Source organism: Labrus mixtus, chromosome 4 (genome assembly GCF_963584025.1).
Source record: "Labrus mixtus chromosome 4, fLabMix1.1, whole genome shotgun sequence".
NCBI lineage: Eukaryota > Metazoa > Chordata > Actinopteri > Labriformes > Labridae > Labrus > Labrus mixtus.
The window spans coordinates 16,549,894-16,569,935 of record NC_083615.1 but is presented as its reverse complement, the minus strand read 5'-3'; the positions used below and the strand labels follow the sequence as shown (position 1 = coordinate 16,569,935).

Genomic DNA, 20,042 nt, shown 5'->3' with positions numbered 1-20,042 from the left:
TACCTTGTGTATGGTATAAGTACGTATACTTTTGACCAGTTCAAGAACTATAAATCCCTTGAGGCCCACGGACATTTTACGAATAGGACGCAATGACTTTAATTACCAAATAATGTTATGTGTGTATAATAAGGGACTGCTTATGGTTTGTTTGCTTTGTTTATTTAGCATGCACCAGCCAAAGATGACAGCTGGGTGTGTTCTTGCTCTTCAAACATATGCTTACTCACTATTTATATTATGTTACTGTTAACTGAACTATTCAAAACGACACACTACACACAGCTTGTAGCAGATAACCAAATGCAGATTGTGTTTACCTGTTCTCCAGTGTTGCTGCTATTTCTAAATAAAATAATCTTCAGCATCTCTTTGGATCCCTTGTGACATTTATGGAGGGCAGTGTTCATGTATGAAAAGAATACATGGCTTAACAAATAAATAAAATGCTGGTAATGAAAGTGAAAATAATAAAATACCTATTAAACTTGGTAACCGATTACATTTTAAAATGGGTAAATACTGTTAAAAAAATCATGGATAATAAGAACAACACATATACAGAAATGTCTTTATGTATACTTTATTATGTAACAAGATAAAAGAGCAAAAGCCATGTCTGGTGTTGTGAGTGTTTTCCTGGCCACTTTCTCCAGGGTCGCCCTCTTTGGTGCCCACTTTCCACATCTGAGCAAAGTTCTCAGTCTGAAGTTGGTCCCTTCTTCCAGCTTCATGTGCTTCCTCCTCATTGTGAGGCTGATTTCTTCAGCCTGGTAGGCATCCATCTCAGCTGTGTGCAGGCTGTTTCTCTTTTGCTGCTGGCGTTTACCCTGCCTGGCAAAGCGCACAATGTTTGTCTGCGTGATGTCTGTGTGGCCCAGATGTAGAGATGGTGCCCAGTCTGGATCAGTCTCCATAATGTCTTAAGCAGGTTGGCCTGTAATGACATATAGTTTTAAAAAAATATAGCACATGAGGATTCCCTGTCATTTTAAGATCTTAATTAGACCTGATGATCTGAAATCTGTTGTCTACTAGCTTGGCTAAACTAGGCATGACTCTGAAGTTAATTTAGCCAATTTTAAGGCTGATAAATAAATAATCAAGCAACATCATAAACACAACAAAAACGATGTAGAACGGAGATATCTTAGTGAACATGATGTCTTTGCGTCTCACCCTATGGTCTCATCGCTGCAACCCAGGTCAAACCATGTGCATTTTACATCTGGGACTCTCTTTTTCCCGATCTGTCAGATACCACATGAATGCACCAAGTTGTACTCCTACGTGAGGGCAGGACCATGCATTCCCGTATGTATAAATCACCGAAAACAAATTACTTTAAGAAACAAACTAAATTGGTGGCTCTCTCATTTCTGTTTCTTCACATACAAAACAGCCAGTGCATGGCATCTTAAATAAACAACAAATAAAGAACCTGCACATCAACATTTATTGTATTTCATATCTGAAATGAAGTTAATAAGTCACAACTTTGTGTAACAGTTACCCATAGTTTAACATGTCTGTCTCTCATCAGGGCTGGAGGGCAAACCAGAGAAAGACAGAGTTAAGGAAAAGGAACTGTGAGGACGAGGTATGTGGGTCACCTTCTGCTTTGCATCCTTAATCGCCTCTCTTCTGCAGCACCAGGGGGAGATGAAGAGCTTTAAAAAAAAAGCTCTGAAATACAGAGAGAGAGAGAGAGAGAGAGAGAGAGAGAGAGATGAAATAACCTGCTGAATGTTTAGATGTCATGAGACCAGGATGTAGGTCAGGGATGCTTTCAGGAGCTGCTAAGACTAAATAAACACTTTCATCCATATAAATACTCAAATATTATGTGCACACCTGCGCACTAGTACACATATTAAAATTGTGCACACGTATATACTCCTACTGTTGGTCTTGTAAAGGTCACTAAATAGCGATTAAGTTTGACATGGGTGTTCATGATTAACATAAATGAGCCCCAACAAATCAGGATGTTTTCAGGAATGTTGAAAGGAAAGTGTGAAAGCACTGTTGGAATAAGCTGGAATTTAAAGTGTCTTAAAATGTACGTTTTCCTAATGATAAACTCCTTTGTTTTAACATGGTCTTTATTGAGAATAAACAGTCTGTAAGAGCTATATATCTTTGTTATTGTTTTGTAAAACTTTAACACCACTAGTAGTGCAGCTGTCAGGTAGGCAGAGGTCATCATATTCATATAAGGGGTTACTCGACACAGGAGTTGCTGACTCTGTAGAGGCAAACAGTTTTTGACCGTGCGGTATGGTTATAAAGGAAATGTTACATTTTCCTTTGTCTATGAGTGGGAAACCGTCGTGGCCTTCTTTTTTAATAGGCATGCACTAAACAGTCGTCTCTTGGCTTTTCATCCAACAAACATCTTTTGTTTGACCTCATATTTACAGTTTGTTCTATTAAAACCTTAAACTGTTTAACTGTAATTGGCATGCAAGTGGCCGTCTTCGAAGCATTGCAACAATTGTCAATTTATAATGACTAAAAATATAAATAAAATACAATCAGGGAGAGTGTGCAGATGTGAGTTCAGAGCCACAAACACACAAAAGCACTGACAAGCTGTTTACCATAACGCTCTGCAGGCTGTGGGTGGAATCACTGAGCAGATCTTTCAACATGGCAGAGAATTGTACCAGATATTATTCATGCTGACCTCAGTGCTCGTCACACTCGGCAAGATGTAAATGAAGACTTCTGTATGTCACTGAAGTGGGACAGTCTTTATTCAGGGCCATCTTGGAAACATTTTTCTGATTGTGCTCACTCTAAAAATAAAGCCCTCTGTCCCTCTATAGCCCGAGCTCCTTCTGTTTACATTACTAATAAGAAAGAGGACGGGCTTGTTTAGAGGACATTTTGTAAGAAAATAAAATGTATTTGCAATTTCTGCCTTTTTTGGGAGAGCAGAGTAAACATAGAGAGCGGGTTACTGCATGCAATAGGATAACAATGTTAAGCACAGGAAAAACAGGGGCAGCCTGGATTACATCACAAAAAATAATATGTTTTGAAATAGATGATCAAGAAATAAACTGCTTTAGAAAGGACCATGATGTCCTTTTTATCCCGTTAAAGTTAGCCTTGGCACAATGTTTACTTACAGTGATATTTTGAACATGCATCATTTGAAGCTTGGTTTATTGGAGGGGGGGCCATGATTCAAAACACAAGACAATTACACAAACAGTGTTTACACTTTAAACAAAGTGCGGGACGGTGACAGATTTTTATGTAATGCCTTTTGTTACGTCACAAATCTGTAAGTTCGTCTTTCACTTATTTCACTGAGAGAAGACTACATGTGACTGAATAAAGCTAGATTTAAAATACCAAATGTCAGTTTTAATTATTGACCTTTAAAGTTCAAATGAAACTCATTATTTTGTACTTTTCACCACTCGGATACATATAAAATGTTTCTGTTTTCATAAAAAAAAAAAATGTGTTGGCTGTTTTCACGTTCTCAGTGAGTCCCTGTGTTGTCTGTCTTCACATCCATGTTCAACATTTGATTCTTTCTTTTGTTACTTATTGATTATGTTTGGTAGAATTTCCCTACTTGGAGTAAATAAAGATGCAGTCTATATCAGAGATTCCCTAAATGTTGGCCCCCTGCTGGAGCTTGAAGGTATTGCAAAATGGCAGCAAGAGGTAATACAAAAAAATACATAAAAAGTTTTGATATTTTAGTTTTAGTTTAGTTTTAATTGACTATTTGCTCTAAATTCTTTGTTTAGGAAATTGATCTGTGTATCTGTGAATTAATTCCAGGCACACTTTGCTGTTCATGATGTACAGATATTCTGGTAAATGTTTTATCTCAGTCTCAGAGACGGGCTAGCTGGCTGCTTTTGATAAATGAAGGTTGGTGTGTGTGCCATTAAAGCTGTACACACTTCTCATGAGATGACCTTGACCCGCTGCCAAAGTTACATACTGCAGTGGACTGGAGGTCGGGCTGTGATGTGGACACGAGAGAGACGCCATTCTCCCTGTTGCAAGTTATTTTGCTTTTAAATCAATCTTTGAAACTACAATTCAAAGGTGGAAAAGTTACATATTGTTGCTTTGAAAATACATTTGTTTGATTGAGTCTGACAGATCTCTATGTGATTAACTCACACATGCGTTAAGATAAAAGCCTGTAAAGCAGGAGAGCAGAGCTGTGTTTGTGTCTGTTTGCTGTCGGTCTGTCTCAGCGCTCCACTCACACATGACGTTTGCAGTCGTGCACTTCAGGCTCTGACGTACTTTCAAACATCTACACGTACATTATAAGAAAAAAAAAACCTTGAATAAGATTCTGCATTTTCAGCGGCTGCGTGCCTTTGATACTGTAATGTTCTTACACAGTTGGTTCAGTTTGTCAGTACAGGTTGTTCCATGTGCTGCAGGTTCAGTTTAACAGATGATTGGTCTGTTATTCTCTTCTGCTCGCTGCCACGGTGTTCACAAACACATCATGTGCGTCAAAGGGTCACATAACTCTCACTACACCGCTTTTCTGTTGATTTTAAGATTTAACTGGTTGCTTTTAGGGCTCAACTAGGTCAGGTTCCAACCTTGGCGTTTTAAAGGGTGAATGTTTAACCCTGTGCTGGAGCACAATCTTAAAGCTTCAGTTTCATCTTCAAGTTTTTTTTAAAATTGATGGTCAGCAATGAAAAAAATTAAACTGTGATGTGAAGCAACTTTTTTCTCTTCTGCATGAATCTGAGTGGTAAGTGCTGTCCCCTCACAGCGAGGAGGTTCCTGGTTCGAATCCCCGTCTGACAGGAGTCTCTCTGTGTAGAGTTTGCATGTTCTCCCTGTGCATGTGTGGGTTCTCTCGGATACTCCGACTTCCTCCCACAGTCCAAAGTCATGCTCGTTAGGTTAAATTGTGACTCTAAATTGCCCATAGGTTTGAATGTGAGTGTGGCTGGTTGTCTGTCTCTATATGTCAGCCCTGTGATTGACTGGAGACCAGTCCAGGGTGTAACCCCGCCGCTCTCCGCTGGGATCGGCTCCGGTCCCTGCGACCCCGAACAGGAAGAGCGGTATATATGTTGAATGAGCATGAATCTGTATTAACAAAAGTGTCAGACAAAGCCTGAGGTCTCCTGTCACCCTGCAGGTTTTAAAAGCACAGTAGTTTAATTTAAAGGTAAAAAAAAAAATGGTGTATCATCCTTTTCACATCACATCTTTATAGCGTAAATGATGAACACAAAGCTCGCTACAACGACCTTCCTCTGCTTGACATCTACAGACTGTATGTCCGTCCTGAGGATTTCTCTCTCCTGAGGAGACATGCACTGAAGTTTGCATCTCAGTTCGGGACAACCTACTGATGTGAGCATGTTTTTTTCAAAACAGACTCTTGCAAAACTCTTGTTTCCGCTCAAGACTGAATGACCAAAACCTAGAAAACCAGCTACGAGTGGCATCATCATCACTGCCATCTGACATCACACGCCTCGCCAAAGAGAAGCAGTTCAAGCCATCACATTAGACGTGGTTAGTGAGCTGAGATACTGTATGTGTTCAGTCTATTGTAAGGCCTTGATAGGAACATGGTTACCCACCTCTTCTTTATACCATGCATGTCCAGCTGTTGGACACTAATCAGAGAAACTAATAAACATGAAAACGATGTCAGATTCATTTTGGTTATGTGACGCACGCTACCTCAAGTAGAATGAAAACTAGGTTGCCGTAGTAAGTGTGAGTTAAGTTGAGGATTAATACATAAACCCATGTGTTTATCTTACTATATCTCTAATCTGCGTCTCTTTCCCAGCTCCGTCACACACTCCTTTAGCAAAGTCTCAGTGACGTAAACGCCTCCAGAGCTGCGTGGTCAAACACAGAAACAGACAGTTATTATGCCGCAGTTATTGATGTGGTGAAGTGTGACAGCTCTATGAGCACTTGACAAACAATGACTCATGAATGTGTTTGTGTGAGAGGTGAGGAGAGAGGTATGAGCGACTTTCCACATGCTAATAGCTGGTCTAATATCCTCCCTACCATTCATGTTCTAAGACATGAAGTGGCTTGTTCTGCTTTGTTAGATATCGATTGAGCAGGTTGTATTGATGACTAACATCGTCACATTGCTGCTAAAGGTGAGAGTGCATTGATTACAGCAAAAAGAAAGTATGAGAAGTGTATGCACACATTATTATTTCAGATGCTTCAGGGATGCATGAAATATTTCAGATTTATAAAAGTATTTATTTATGGCTGAAAGTACAACCATAAGCCTGTTGAAAACAGGGTAGTCCGGCCTCTGATTAGGCAAATAGCCAATCATCGATTTGGATTTTGGGTTTGCAGTTGGGGTGCCCATGCCACCCCTGGCCCCCCCTCTGGACAAGCCCCTGCCCTGGTGAAATTTCCACATAAAGTCAAAGTGTGCCGATGTGTGAATAAAGATAAGTAAAGTTCGGAAAATCACCGCAAGCAGGGATGATATTGTTCGTATCAAGCAACTGGTGAGCCACTTGTGCGATCATCATGCACATGTGCTTCATCCTCTTTTCTATTGCGAATCTGTTCTTAACCTCTCACTGGATGATCCTTTGAATGTGTCCAATAACACGTAGCTTTCATATGAAGGCAGATACTCTTCTTTCCTCATCGTCCTTTTCATGTAATTTCCTGCCTTGCATTTGTGAACATGCAACTAAGGAAGGATTCCAGGGGCAGTTTGTGGAGTGAATCTGTGAAAAAGGCTTCTGAGTACCCTCCTCCTATAAAATGTACAGTACTCAGCTGGTTTAAGAAATGATGTAAAGGTCAGGCCATTTTTTCTCATGTTACATTTAACAGGTAGTGTTACAGACTGCCTTCAGACCTCTGCCTCACCCCAATGTACCCCCTCCTTCACATCCCTACAAAGCTGCAACCTCCAGGTTTGAGAAATATAAATAATAAGAAGACATATTATACTCCTTTGTCACCTTTTCAAACAGTCCCCTGTGGTCTAAATGAAACATCTGTGCTGTGCTTTGGTCAAAATATAACATGAATCAAGCACCAGAGGAGGTTTGTGACCCTGTATAAACCAGCTCTCTCAGAACGCTCTGTTTTGGTGTGTGTGTGTCTCTTTAAATACGATGAGCCCCACCTGAGTTTTCCCAGTAGACATCACTCCTCTGTAGCGAGAATACAAATGGCGGAACTGTGCTAGGCTGAGGGTGGAGTCCATGGGTGAAGATACCAGGGGAGGGGAGGGGATTTTTTTTTTACCAGAATCCCACTGTGACATCACAAAGAGAGCACACTTGAAATGGAGCATTTTTCTCTGTGTTGTAAGACTTATGCAGACCACAAACAAAGGACTGGATGGGTTTATTTCACATTTTGTGGGTCTGTAGACACTCAGGTTACCCAAATATATGTTCAAAAACACTGTCAATGTGGATTTTTCATAATATGTCCCCTTTAAGCAGTTACAGAATTGCCAAAAGCTACACTTTCTCATGTGGCCACTTGAGGCTGACTCCAAAAGCGAGTCAATTCCCATTAGGCCCCATATTAAAATATCCAACTTTACAGCAATATTTAAAAAGCTTTCAGTCTGGTACAAATAAAGGTTTTATAATCTTTATACTTCATTTCTCAAATGATAAGTGTATTGTGGGGATTTTTTGTGATCAACTATTTAAATTTAGTGCTAAATAACGATTACAAAATGTTATCGTTTGACAACACTAATCTTTATAATTGTGAAGGTTAGGAAATCAGAAATTATTAATTGATGTATGCATCTGGTTTTTGTAATTTTAGGGGATTTGTTGTCAATAATAAAATTGCAGACTTACTCCATCCTTTTCTGTAACTTTAAATGGTCACCCTCTTTGCTTTCCTTTTCTGTCTCACAAACACTGATCTCATATCAGCGCCCCTCTGAGATTACATCTCCTTACAGCACTCACATCACCACCCAAAGCTGAAGCTACCATACCTCTCTCATCTTGCATATTCTCTTAATCAGAGTGTATTTATAGTGGAGCCACCATGCAGGCTGCAACCCGAGCAGGTTCTCTTCGCCTCTGCAGCGTTGTCTCAGTCGGCAGCATGCTGCCCACACGCACTCGGATGGAAGTCATGCTTCACGTTTCACTTGTCAGCGAGTGGATTAGGAGGGAGGAGGGTCTCTGTGAGGCACCAGAGGGTGATCCTCTCTGCAGTCTGGTGGTTTCTCTGGCTGATGAAAACCTGTCATTACTGAAAGTGCGTCACAAGCCGAGCAAGCATGCAGTCAACGCTGCTCAAGGAGTGTGTTTACGAACAAGTCAGAGTCTATTTTTTTTCTTCACAATAACACTGGAGACGGACGGCCAGTAAAGGCAACACATCACTTCCCATTGTCTCTAAACTTCCTCTTCCTAACCCCCTCTCTCTATCAATCTGTTCCTGTCTCTCCCTCTATCGGCTCAGGGTTTCTGCCTGTTTAAATGTAGTTCTTCCCTCCCGCTTTGCTCATGATGGATTTATGTTGGGTCTCTTCAAGTAGCACATCAAAGTTTGCCGTCTAGATCTGCTATTCATGCAAATCAAATCAATGAAAATTGATAGATAAAATGAGTGAAAAGCTTTGTCTGATGGGACTTTACTCATCATTTCTCCATCAAACTTTGACCATTCATGGTAAAAAAAAAAATCCTCTTTAGATCCATTGTCTTCTTTGTGTCATTGTTTACTTGTAATTTTCTCGACCAGTTTGACTGAATTACTGGATTACAGCAAAAGTTCAGTAAATATCAAAACTAGGGATGCACCGATGCATCGGTTCAACATCGGTATCGGCCGATATTAGCCTTGTTGACAGAAATCGGCACATCAGCAAATAATGTGGCATGAGTTGGTGTCAGTAGCAGATGTTTATTTGTTGTGCCAAATGAATTTAACGCACAGCATTTAGTTCACCTAACTATTGATTCAGAGAAGAGGGTTTGAATTGGGCAGAAGAAATCAACAATGAACAAACTCTGACTTGTTTTCATTGTCAAACATGAGAGAAAATGTTGCATTGTGGGAGACCAAAAGAAGTCATGAAACAAACAATCGACCAAATTGTTATTTCAAACATCTGTATCAGCCCTGATTCTTCAAATCGGTGCATTTTTTGTCAAAACACACACACACACAACTCATTGCAAACTTACAGCTGAAGTCACAATTGCACACCTGATATAGAATTTTAAAGATAAATTCAAATAGGAAGACACTCGAAGTACTTCAAAATATTTATTAAAGAATATATAACACATATTGAAACATAAAGTCAAACAGTATGAAGGTTATTTTCATTGAAAGTCAAGGTGACTTCAGAAGTCAGAAACAGCAATAAAAATTTACATCTACAACTCCCCTTGGTTATGAACAAAAGAAAGAATAAATAAAACATTGTAAAAGGCTTCCAAACCGAAAGCAAGAGCAGAGATTTCATCACTGTGACGCCGGGGGAAAAAACAATCTTTGTGATGTTTCTCTTCTGGTTCAGTGACATCCAGGTCACTTTAAGGCTCAGTTCTTTGCTAAGTCAAAGTATTTACAGCGTGGTAACTCAGTATACTAACTTTTTTTAAACAGGTGACTGGTCGAGTAGAAAATGTTTGAATCGAAACACAAAAATACCGATACATCTTGAGAGTGGAAAAATATCAGCAAACTTTCATCATTCAAGTTTTCCTCATAGAGCTCTACGGTAGAAAAGGGAATACATCTGAAGAATGTTCAACACGCTGTCATTGGCTACTTTTACACTCGTCATAACTATACAGCAGAATAACCTGCAGCCTGACACACTGGCACATTACTGTACAGGTTTGCATCAGGTGCATCTTCAGCTTTATACTGCATGTTAGTAAATATTAAATGTAGACTTCTGTATAACAGCAGCTCACACACACAGGCAGGCTGGCAGAAAGGCCAGTTTGGTTCAGTTCAGTTTGCCTCCATCTGAAGCTCCGTCAAGGTGAAGCGAGGACCACGGGGGCCAGGAGGCGGGCGCCCCTCACTGGGTGGAGTCGGAGTCACTGGAGTCCAGGCTGGCCTGTGTGGGAGTCTGTGGGGTGCAGCTGTGGTTTGCAGCCGGTGGGCAGTGGAGGGTCTGTGTGCTCCGCCGCAGGTTCTCCAGAGACTGCAGGAAGGAGCGCCGTGCCCTCTCCTCCTCCAGCGGGGAGGAACCTTCTTCTTCTACCTCTGCGATCTCAGCGAAGGTGACCGGCTGGGTTTTGAAGCGAGCCTCTCGAGAGCGGCGGGAGCGGCTCTTGCCCCTCGCTGGGCCCTTGGGGACCGGCAGCTGCTGGGGGAACTCCTCCATGGCCAAGTGAGCCGGCAGGACGTGGAAGCCAGAAGCCTCCATAACCATCTGACGTACAGCAGCCATTGGTTGACAGATCCACAAGTTTACTTAATCTGTTTTTAAGTGTGAACACAGCTGGAAGAAGGCAGCTGACAACCTGTGCTTCTCTAAAATTGTTCTTCTCTGCTCACTGTGGGGCCTTCTACTATTTGAAGATAAGTCTCTTTTTCAGGAGACTCAATGAATACAGGCTCCAAAACAAGGCATCAAACAAGGCATCAAACAAGGAACCCAGAACCTCAGCTGTCCACTCTCTCCTCTCCTCGCTGTGGGTGCTTCAGTTCAAACTCTGCTGGTCCCTGACGTCTCCTTTCTGCCTGGTAGTTTCTCATGAGTGTGAATCTGGGTCTGCTGAGGCTAATGCCTGTGACAGCTCCAGCACGGCCTTTTATAGCAGCTCACTGCCCACCCTCTCTCTCTCTATCCCTCCCTCTCCCTCTTTCCCTGTGTTTGCCAGGGCCCTCCCACTCCGCCTCCTCCCTTCTCCTCTTCGTCATGGTGCAGGCTTTTGGATCAGTCAGTCAGTCACTCCACCAAAATAAACATGTGAGGAGAGAGTATGTACGTGTAAACTTGTGGGGAGGGAGGGGTTCAGGGAAAACAGCCAATAAAAATGAGTCGCTCAAAGCAGAGAAGAGAATGAGAGCGGGGAGAAAAGTAAAAACGTACCCTCAATTACCTGTTTTGACTAGAAAATGCAGGACAGGTTCCTCGGGACAGACACAGCTCTGGAAGACATTTCTACCTTTGTGTTGTCACAATAGGAGATAAGGAAAGATCTGTTTATGTAACTCTCAGGTGATTTTTGTGTCTTCAATTGTGTATTTAGTTTGAGAAAACCAATATGTTTAGGTGTAGGGCATGGTTGATGTTGCTGCAGAAGAGGAAGCAACAAAAAGTATGTAAATGGTTAACATATAAGCAAACAAGTGTACTGACAAGCTAGCGTTACATATCGCATATAACATGATTTAGCCGCTCATCACCATCCTACTAGCGGGCTTACATGCTAACCTGTTGTGTTTTCTACCTCATGGAGGGATCTGGGTGTCTGTCATTGAGGTGTTTGGTGAGGTTTGAAGAGTTAGCTTACTGATACAACACTGTTTTTTTTTTTTTTTTTTAGCATCGTTAGCATACAGGTTCGATATGTCTGTAGGTTCACCATCAGTGTCAGCTCTACCGGCAAAGTAGTCCAGCAGGAGATGTTAGCAGGCGGTTCTGTTGAGACGCACAGGACGTATGTATCCCTCGCTAAGAACCCTGGTTCGTTTACTGTAAAATCAAGTATTTTTTTCATGCTGTTTGTCCAGAGTTGTTTGTGTAAGCAACGAGTTTTCCACAGGCAGTGAACTAACCATCACATCCACTGTGTGCGTCAGTCTTTGATGTTACCCGTGACTTTACCGAGCCATAACAACATCTCAGAAACTGGGTTTAAAGACTAGTTAATGTTGAACAGATCTGTCTGGGTCAGATACCTGTCTCATGCTTCCCCTCACATAAAGGAAGGGTCTTTTTTGTCTACTTTCTAGTTCTAATTAAAATGACAAGAGAATTCACTTTTCCATTTTGTCCTCCTAATCATAAACAAACATCTGTGTTACATGTGAGAGAAGAAACCTGCCGTATGAATGAAGCAACACACAACAACATAATTAGGAAGATTTGAGGCCAGATTTCTATCTTCCAGTAATCCTGTGTACACTAACCCTGACATGCTGCCACCAGCAGAGACACTGATAAATTTAGTCATTACACTTACCGCTCAAATGACGTAGCTTGTTGACCTGATGATGCTGGGACTGCTGGTAAGGCTGTAATGTTTGTGGATCTTTCTCCTGGTCTGCTCAGACTGTAACAGGTTGAGCATGAGGGAGCGCGTATATGTTCCCTCAGGCTTATGTTTCTTCAGTATTATCGGAGCAATGAATACAAGGTCACATATCCAAAACATAAAATACAATGGGTAGGGGCATGCAACAACACAGAATGTGCATTATAGTCAGCCCTGATGCTGAGGGAACATAGGGCTGAGGGAACATCGGGCTGACCCTGAGCAGGACTGTCATTGATTACGTCGAGGCTCGCGGGGAATCATGGGAGTGATCCTCTCCATTGACCATAGTCAATACACACTGGTGAAACCGACCTGAGGAAGAGAATGTTTACCGACGATGTATCCAAGTATAATTTACATGACGCTTTTATCACAGCAGCACATACAGCAACAGCACAGCAGCTTTCAGTATCAGCTCACAGCGGTCTTTGACGTTACATCCGGTGTTTCCTTGGCAACGATAAATATTTTGTGCCTGTCAGGGCGGCTCATCATGACAATAAGACACTTCCCGTTACAACTATAATATATATTACGGATTTCTCTGGCTTTAATAACTGTTGGAAATATTTGAGGTATTGTAAGTACTGAACAAAAAAATATATATAACAAGTTCAGTCAATTTTTTATTAATTTAGATAATCTTCTACATACTATACCTTTAAGTGTTGCATGGTATATCAAAATGTTGCTACCTTTTTTTCACTTTTTGTTGAAAAGGGTTCGGTACTAGACTTTTCCAATGTTTGATACTTTTTGTAGGTCAAATGTGGCTATGATATAAGTGACTGACAGAGTAGGGTCAAGACTGAGAGAATTAAAAATGATTATCTGTAGCCTATCTCCACTGTGAGGAAGGTAGTTTAGTTAGACCGTCAATGGTCAAGTGGGCCAGTCTTTCATTAAAGTTTATACAATGCAAGCCTCCACCATGAGAGAGAAGCATTGTCTCAGACTATTAGGCTACAGTAAATGGGCATAAAAGCCATCACACATTATGGTGTACTACGTTTATATTTCCCATAATAGGGAGGGAAACATGAGGGTCAACTTTCTCACAAGCTGATGATTAGGAGGTGCTGCAGCACCCTCAGCACCCTTCCCGCGTCCCTGGTCTGGGGATTTTGTATATGTCATAGTGAACATGACAACATGAACACAAACACGAGAAGCTCAGAGGCAACTCGAGTGTCACCATAGTTACTAATATTAACTTGTAGTATCACCAACAGTAGTGTGCATCATGCAGCGTACGATCACGAGCAATGAAGCGTCAACTTTTTTACATTTCAGGGGTTGAGCTCATCGGCTTTCCTCTGCAGCGGAGTTTTCAGGAGTGACGTTATGTGCTTAAACATCTCCCTCCTTCTGTCACGCTTTCCTTCACGAGCGAGACCAAGCAGGTCATCCTATGTCTTGTCTCTGATGCTCACACTTACACACACACACACACACACATTCTGCGGGGCAGTAAGTCCTGTAAGTGAACTTGCAAATACCCCGTTGCTCTATTTTAAGAAGTAAGGTCATCCTCGATCAGGTCAGCAGCTGCCGGTCAAGTGACATCACATGATGGTTATGAATTCTTTTAAACCGGACATGAAGGCATTCACATATACTGTCTTTATGATTTTTTATTTTATGTCATTCTTTGGCCGATTTTGTGTACATGTTTTGTGACAAGCTTGCAGAGTAATGGTCATGTTTACGAGCGGGAACTTTGTTTGCCAGGAGATGAGTGTGTCCCCTGGGTCGTCTTTGTTTGACCCTGCCTGTGTCTTCGTGTGTCGTACACAAGGACATCATGAGACAAAAACAATGACAAGAATAACATCCTTTTCCTTCTGTCTATCAGGCTGTTAAGAGTTTTATTATTTTAAATCGAGGCAATTTTCTTAAAACGATTAAAAGTCACATTAATATAAGAATCCATATTAATGTTGCCTGTTTCTGAAGCGTGTCCACAAATAAACCATATTACTCACAAATCTGTTGACTTCAATATCCGGTTATTTCACTCGAGAGATTCCATAATTACCATGACATAATCGACAACTTAATATCTACAAAAAATAAATTAAAACACCTGCAGAAATCATTCAACCTGATGCTCCTACAAATTCTACAACATACAAAGACATTAACTCAACACCACCAAAGACCTAAATATTCACCAAAGTGTTGTCAAATAATAATCAGTACAAGTGTATTCTTTTAAATTCAATATTTCCCATGAATTATATTTTTACTTAATTATCGATATAACATGTTTTACTAGCATTTTCAGAAACCAGAATGCTTAAATGAAATAGATTTATTGATTAATAAAGTTCTTTATATATCTAATCCAATGATGAAATACGATATGACATACAGTTTTTTCTTCTTTACTTTAAAGGAGCAGTATGTAACTCTGACACCTAGTGTTTAAAATGGGTACTGCAGTCCAAATTCAAAAAATTAGAGAGAGCTGTCTCCCCCCGCCCCCTCATCTCTAGAGTCGATGCTCACGCAGGTTGCCATGTGGTGGACACTGAAGCTTCAGTGTTTATCCAGCTCTGCATCGGTCCGTAAACCTTTCTGCGTTCTAACCTCTCTCCATTTTTCAAAAGCATCTCCAATATTGATCCTAGTTTGAGCACGTTTCTGTGACTAGCTGGAAGAGGAATGGAAGATTAAGGCTTTATTTGAGAATCACGGTGGCACTGATATTAGTTCTTTAAAACATAAATGCAAAATGTGATTCTTGTTTTACATTCCTCATCTACCTGCTCTTGTTAATTTAACGCTTGTATACTTATTAGTAGAGTAGCATTTAGTAAAGTTGCTTGAAGCAGCACATCTCAAAGTATAGTCGGAACATGAGCCAGTGTAAGCGACGCAATACGTATATAAATAAAACAGTCCTGGTTATGAAACGTGGTCAGAAACAAGGGCACCAACTGGAAAAAGGAATCAGATGGGAGTCTTTCTAATTAACAAGCGGGCTCAACTTTCAGGATAGTCCACTTCATTAGAATGTAAGAGTGTAAGTGTGTGTGTACAGTATGTTTGTGTGTAGTCAGTGTGTAGAGTTACTGCTCTGATGTAAAGCATTAGATCATGGACCGACTGTATTATTGGCATGGACGACACCACCGCAGAGAAATACAACCATGATAAGGATCAGGCAATGCAGTGTGTCTCGATATAGAATGGATCTTCACTGTAATAACTCAGAGAACATTGCAAACATGAGTGGATCTCAGTATATGTGAGTCAGCTTACTCTTCCAACGCTGTGAAACAATGGTCCAAGCCACAGAAAGATAACAGCATCATCAGCACAAAACTGAGGTTTGTTTAGGATCACTTCTGTAGACGTTTACTTTATTAAAGCCTACGTGTGTCCTGGGTCTGTTTACAATGGCATTTTACAACTCTTTTGCCCCACTTGATTACAACTCAGTCGCCCCCGGGTGCAGTCAAAGGCAGACTGTAAATGAAGTCATGGAGACGCACGTGGACACAACAGTTCTTTAAATCACACTCTATTTAAACATGATGTTTACAGTACAGAGTCAGGAACCAAGAACCCTGGAGCCAACACTCAGCGGGTTATCTGTGCAAAAATACGACCACCGACAGACAGTGATGGCCTTTAGCAAAACAATCATGATATGTACTAGGGCCCGACAGATATGGGATTCTTGGGGGTCGATACGATATCGAAAATTGGGGAGAAAAAAAATATGAAACCGATATCTCGGCCGATATCTTTCTTAAGTCTATGTTCAATCTGCAGAGAGAGATAGATATACATTGTGTTGATCCCTCAAATGCAGTTATCAAACACTTGTGGAAAAGGTGGTAGGTGCAGGGATGTGGAAAAACAGCAGAATGATGAAGGACGATATGCCCGCACACTCGTTCTTCTTCAGGTGATTATTTCTGAAAATTTAAAACGTATCACCTGAAGAAGACCTCTTATCGCTATTTTTTCACTTTCACTGTCACTTTCTGGCGTCAGATCAGCCTAAGAAATATGGAAAAATATCTCCCATCCAATCCAGAGATCACAAATAAAAAAAAACAACCTTAATGACCGTGTGGATGAGAGGAGTGTAAAAACAATGGCATGGAAATGTGATGCTCCCTCTAATTATATTATGAGAAGGTTACTAGAAATTAACACATGACAAGAAAATAAAATAATGCTTTTATCCTTCTCTTGTTTTAAACTATTTTATTTCTTTGTTTTTAGGTGTGTTTTGGGGTTGAAGGTTATTTTTGTGCAGGTTGATTTTGGTGTGAAAGGTCTGGAGCTCTGTCTGTTTATTTGCTGCTTGGGTTAGTCAGGTAAAATTTGAAAGGGGACATACTGAAAATGTAATTTCCAAATATGCAGCTTTGTTTGAATTAATAGTAAGTAAATATAGTATGTACCGTACTAACAAACATAAAATGTAAGTCTGTACTGAACAATAACTTCCACTGAGTGACTGTGGGAGAAGAGAATGAGAGAAAACGAGGGAGAGGGAAAGTGGAAAGGAAAATCCATTTATCCCGGTCCCCAGGGGTCATAAGGTGAGGTACACGCTGCAGGCTGCATTCCCGCACAGGCAAATCACCCTGTACCCGCTGTGACAGGACGCCCCGGTTACCATAACGACCCAAATGTCAGGGGGAGAGAGGGAGCCAAAGCTGGTAAGTCACATAACAGCTCAGGTAAGTCTTCTCTCCCTGCTTCAGAAGTATGAGTCTGCACATTACAACACTGTTTGACTATAGGGCGCCCGGTGGACTAGTGGTTAGTTTGTTCGCCCCATGTTTAGAGGCTGTTGTCCTCAAAGCGGGCAGCCCGGGTTCAAATCCGGCCTGTGGCTCCTTTCCCGCATGTTATTCCCTACTCTCTCTCTTCCTGATTTCTGACTCTATCCACTATCCTATTTCTCCAATAAAGACGTAAAAAGCTTTACAATCTGCCAATCTACAAAGAAGTCCACTGCTGTCATGTAATTCACCTTCAAAGCATCAAAGATTGATAACACAGATAAAAGTCAGCCTTTAAGGTGTTGGTATGAGACCATGTTTTCACTTTAAAAGTTTGAATCAGGCACACATTCTCCTCCTGCTTTATTTTTTTCATGATTAGAGAGGCTAAACACTCAGTGCAGCCAAGTGCACACCTCCTGGGCTGAGAAACGGAGCCAACACCAGGGTGCCCAAAAAAATGCAGTTCCTCAAGAGGCCACTTGAGGCTGGATCCAAAAGTGAGTCAATCCCCCTAAGGTCCCATAATGAAATGCTAATCTTTACAGCATAATTAAACATGCTTACATCCTGGTACGAAATAGTTACTTTTTGTCTCTACAGCCTATTTTGTTATTCATGAAATCTGCATTAGTTTGAAAATGTATACAAACCACCTGTTTAGACTGAATGAAGACTGCAAGTTATGCATGCTAGGCGCTTCCTGTCTGCAAGGTTTTATCTCAGTTAATTCAGGTATTTAGTTCTTCCTCGTAAGAAAACAATCAACAAATCAAACATGTTACACAAGCTGTTTTGGCTTAAAATAAACTGGCTTATTTACCAGCTAATTAATTATCCATTGGTGTCGACTCTATAGCTTTGATAAATTTGGCATTGCTAACCCCTCGCTTTTTTCCAGCGCCACCTTCCCATCCAAACATCGGTACGAGTAGTTTCAAATAACTATACTAAATATATTTGAAGGAGCAATATTTAACTCTGACAGCTAGTGTTTAAAATGGGTAGTGCAGTTCAAATTCAAAACTGAGAGCTGTCTCCCCCCGCCCCCCTCCTCCCGAGAGTCAAAGTGCGCGCAGGTTGCCATGTTGCGGATACTGAAGCTTCAGTGTTTAGCCAGCTCTGCATCAGTCTGTAAACCTTTCTGCGTTCTAACCTCTCTCCATTTTTTAAAAAGCATCTCCAATATCTATCCTAGTTTGACCACGTTTCAGGTTATCAGGCCTCTTACTTGGCTTTTAAGGTCGGGTAAAATAAGTTATATCTGAACCAGTTTGCTTACCTGCTTCAATCACTGAAACACATGTTTGGTTTGCCATTTGCCTGGAAAACAGAGGGGCGAGGGGGATGCCTTAAAACCGCACACTTCTCTGGTCAAAACAAAAATAGACCATTCAGGACCAGAATCTAAACTTAGAAGGTCATTTTACGATGTAATTCAGTAGATATCTTACATATTGGTCCTTTAATGTCAACAACATTGACTTTGGTAACACTTAAGTAATAGCATTGCAGCTATTCTTGATATTTGATGGAGTTTAGAATAAGGGATCTTTGCAGGAGTTGTGTCTGAGAGGTGCTGGAGACATTTTTTAAATTGTTTATGACGTGTTTTTATTATCAATTATATTTTATTTGTTGCAGTTGTATCATTGCACTGCTTCACATGCTCATCAAAATTCCAGCAAAAGAAATAAGAGTTACATAATATCACAGTAGCGGAGGCAATGTTTGGGTAAATAAAACATGTCATCCTGGGGGGGCTAGCCTGCTTCTCCTGCCCTCCCTCTCTGGAGACTGTGTCAGTATCAAGACACCAAAGGGACAACACAGTTATTTATAGTCTGAGACATGAAGACTGGGAAGGATTCCCTTCCAGGAAGTCTGTGTCTGTTTACGCCAAGTTGCTCAGAGAAGTCGTGCATATGTGATAGGTCGACACAAAAAAGAGAGAACGATCAAGCAAAAAGCAGAATGTAAATCCCTGCAGATATTATTCATACTTTTTAGGCCTTTTTTTTCTTTTAATGATAGGACAGCTATAAACCCCTCTATTTCAGCCCTGCTCAGAACAGGCTGTTTCTGTGTCTGTACCTTTAAATGTAAATGAGCTGTGTCTCGGGCTCGGGCTTTCTCGCTCCATGTCCTATTGTTTACAGTAAGAAGGCAGACTCAGAGGGCAGAACAAACACCTAGGTGTGGGAGTGTCACCCACCTGGGGGAGGGGTTACTGCCCTTTGTGATGTCATGAAGGGAAAATCTCCAAACGGCCTGTTTGAGCACACATTTTCTGAAAAGTGGAGCAGGCAAAAGACATAATTCAAAGTAATAATTGGGGGTTTTGTAGACAGGCCAGGGACATACAGTATATAAGTATTACAAAATATGTATTTTGAATAATATGTGACCTTTAAATTGGATATAGAGGGATTATTTCTGTTTTTCACAAAAATCCCACTCACTATGTTATGAAAAGTAATCATGTGATGCTTTAATTATGTATTTTAATGATTTTGTTTAATGTGATAAGTTCATGTGCAGTCCTGTACGATTGTTAACGCCCTTTGTAATTTTGTTTCTGGTTTGGAAATCAGTGTTTAACTATCTCTCCTATAACATTCATAACAGAACAGACAGGGTACTTCAATCCAGATTGGTATCCAGGTCAGTGTCAGGGGCACATGGTTAATGAAGGGGTTAAGTTTCCATCCACTAGCGGGCTTTGTTTCCTGGTAGATGCCCCTCCATCTTCTCTGCCGAGTATTCTAACAACAACTGTGTGTCCTTTATGGGAAACCTCTGAGAGTTTCTGTCCTCATATGCTCAGTTTCCATTCCTATTAGTGCTCAAAGGAGAAACATTGGTGTGACTCACTCGTCATGTTGGATTAAATTCCTCCTGTGGCCGTTTATTTCCCGATAAAGACGCTGCTGTTTAAGGACCCACAGCTGAGACCTACATGTCTGAGAATACTGAACATTTATTAATCATGTTTTTTATTTTTGTTTATGAGATGCATTTCAATCTGTTCAGTTTTTTATGTCCTCAGGACGCC

General features: G+C 40.9%; 1 protein-coding gene across 1 annotated transcript; it reads right to left on the bottom strand.

The window, feature by feature from the left end:
- Positions 1-9,263: 9,263 nt before the first annotated feature.
- c4h11orf96 (chromosome 4 C11orf96 homolog) lies at positions 9,264-10,770 on the bottom strand. Its single transcript, XM_061036086.1, has one exon. It carries the CDS (start codon positions 10,418-10,420, stop codon positions 10,046-10,048), a length of 375 nt encoding a protein of 124 aa, XP_060892069.1. The 5' UTR covers positions 10,421-10,770; the 3' UTR covers positions 9,264-10,045.
- Between the last annotated feature and the right edge of the window lie 9,272 nt (positions 10,771-20,042).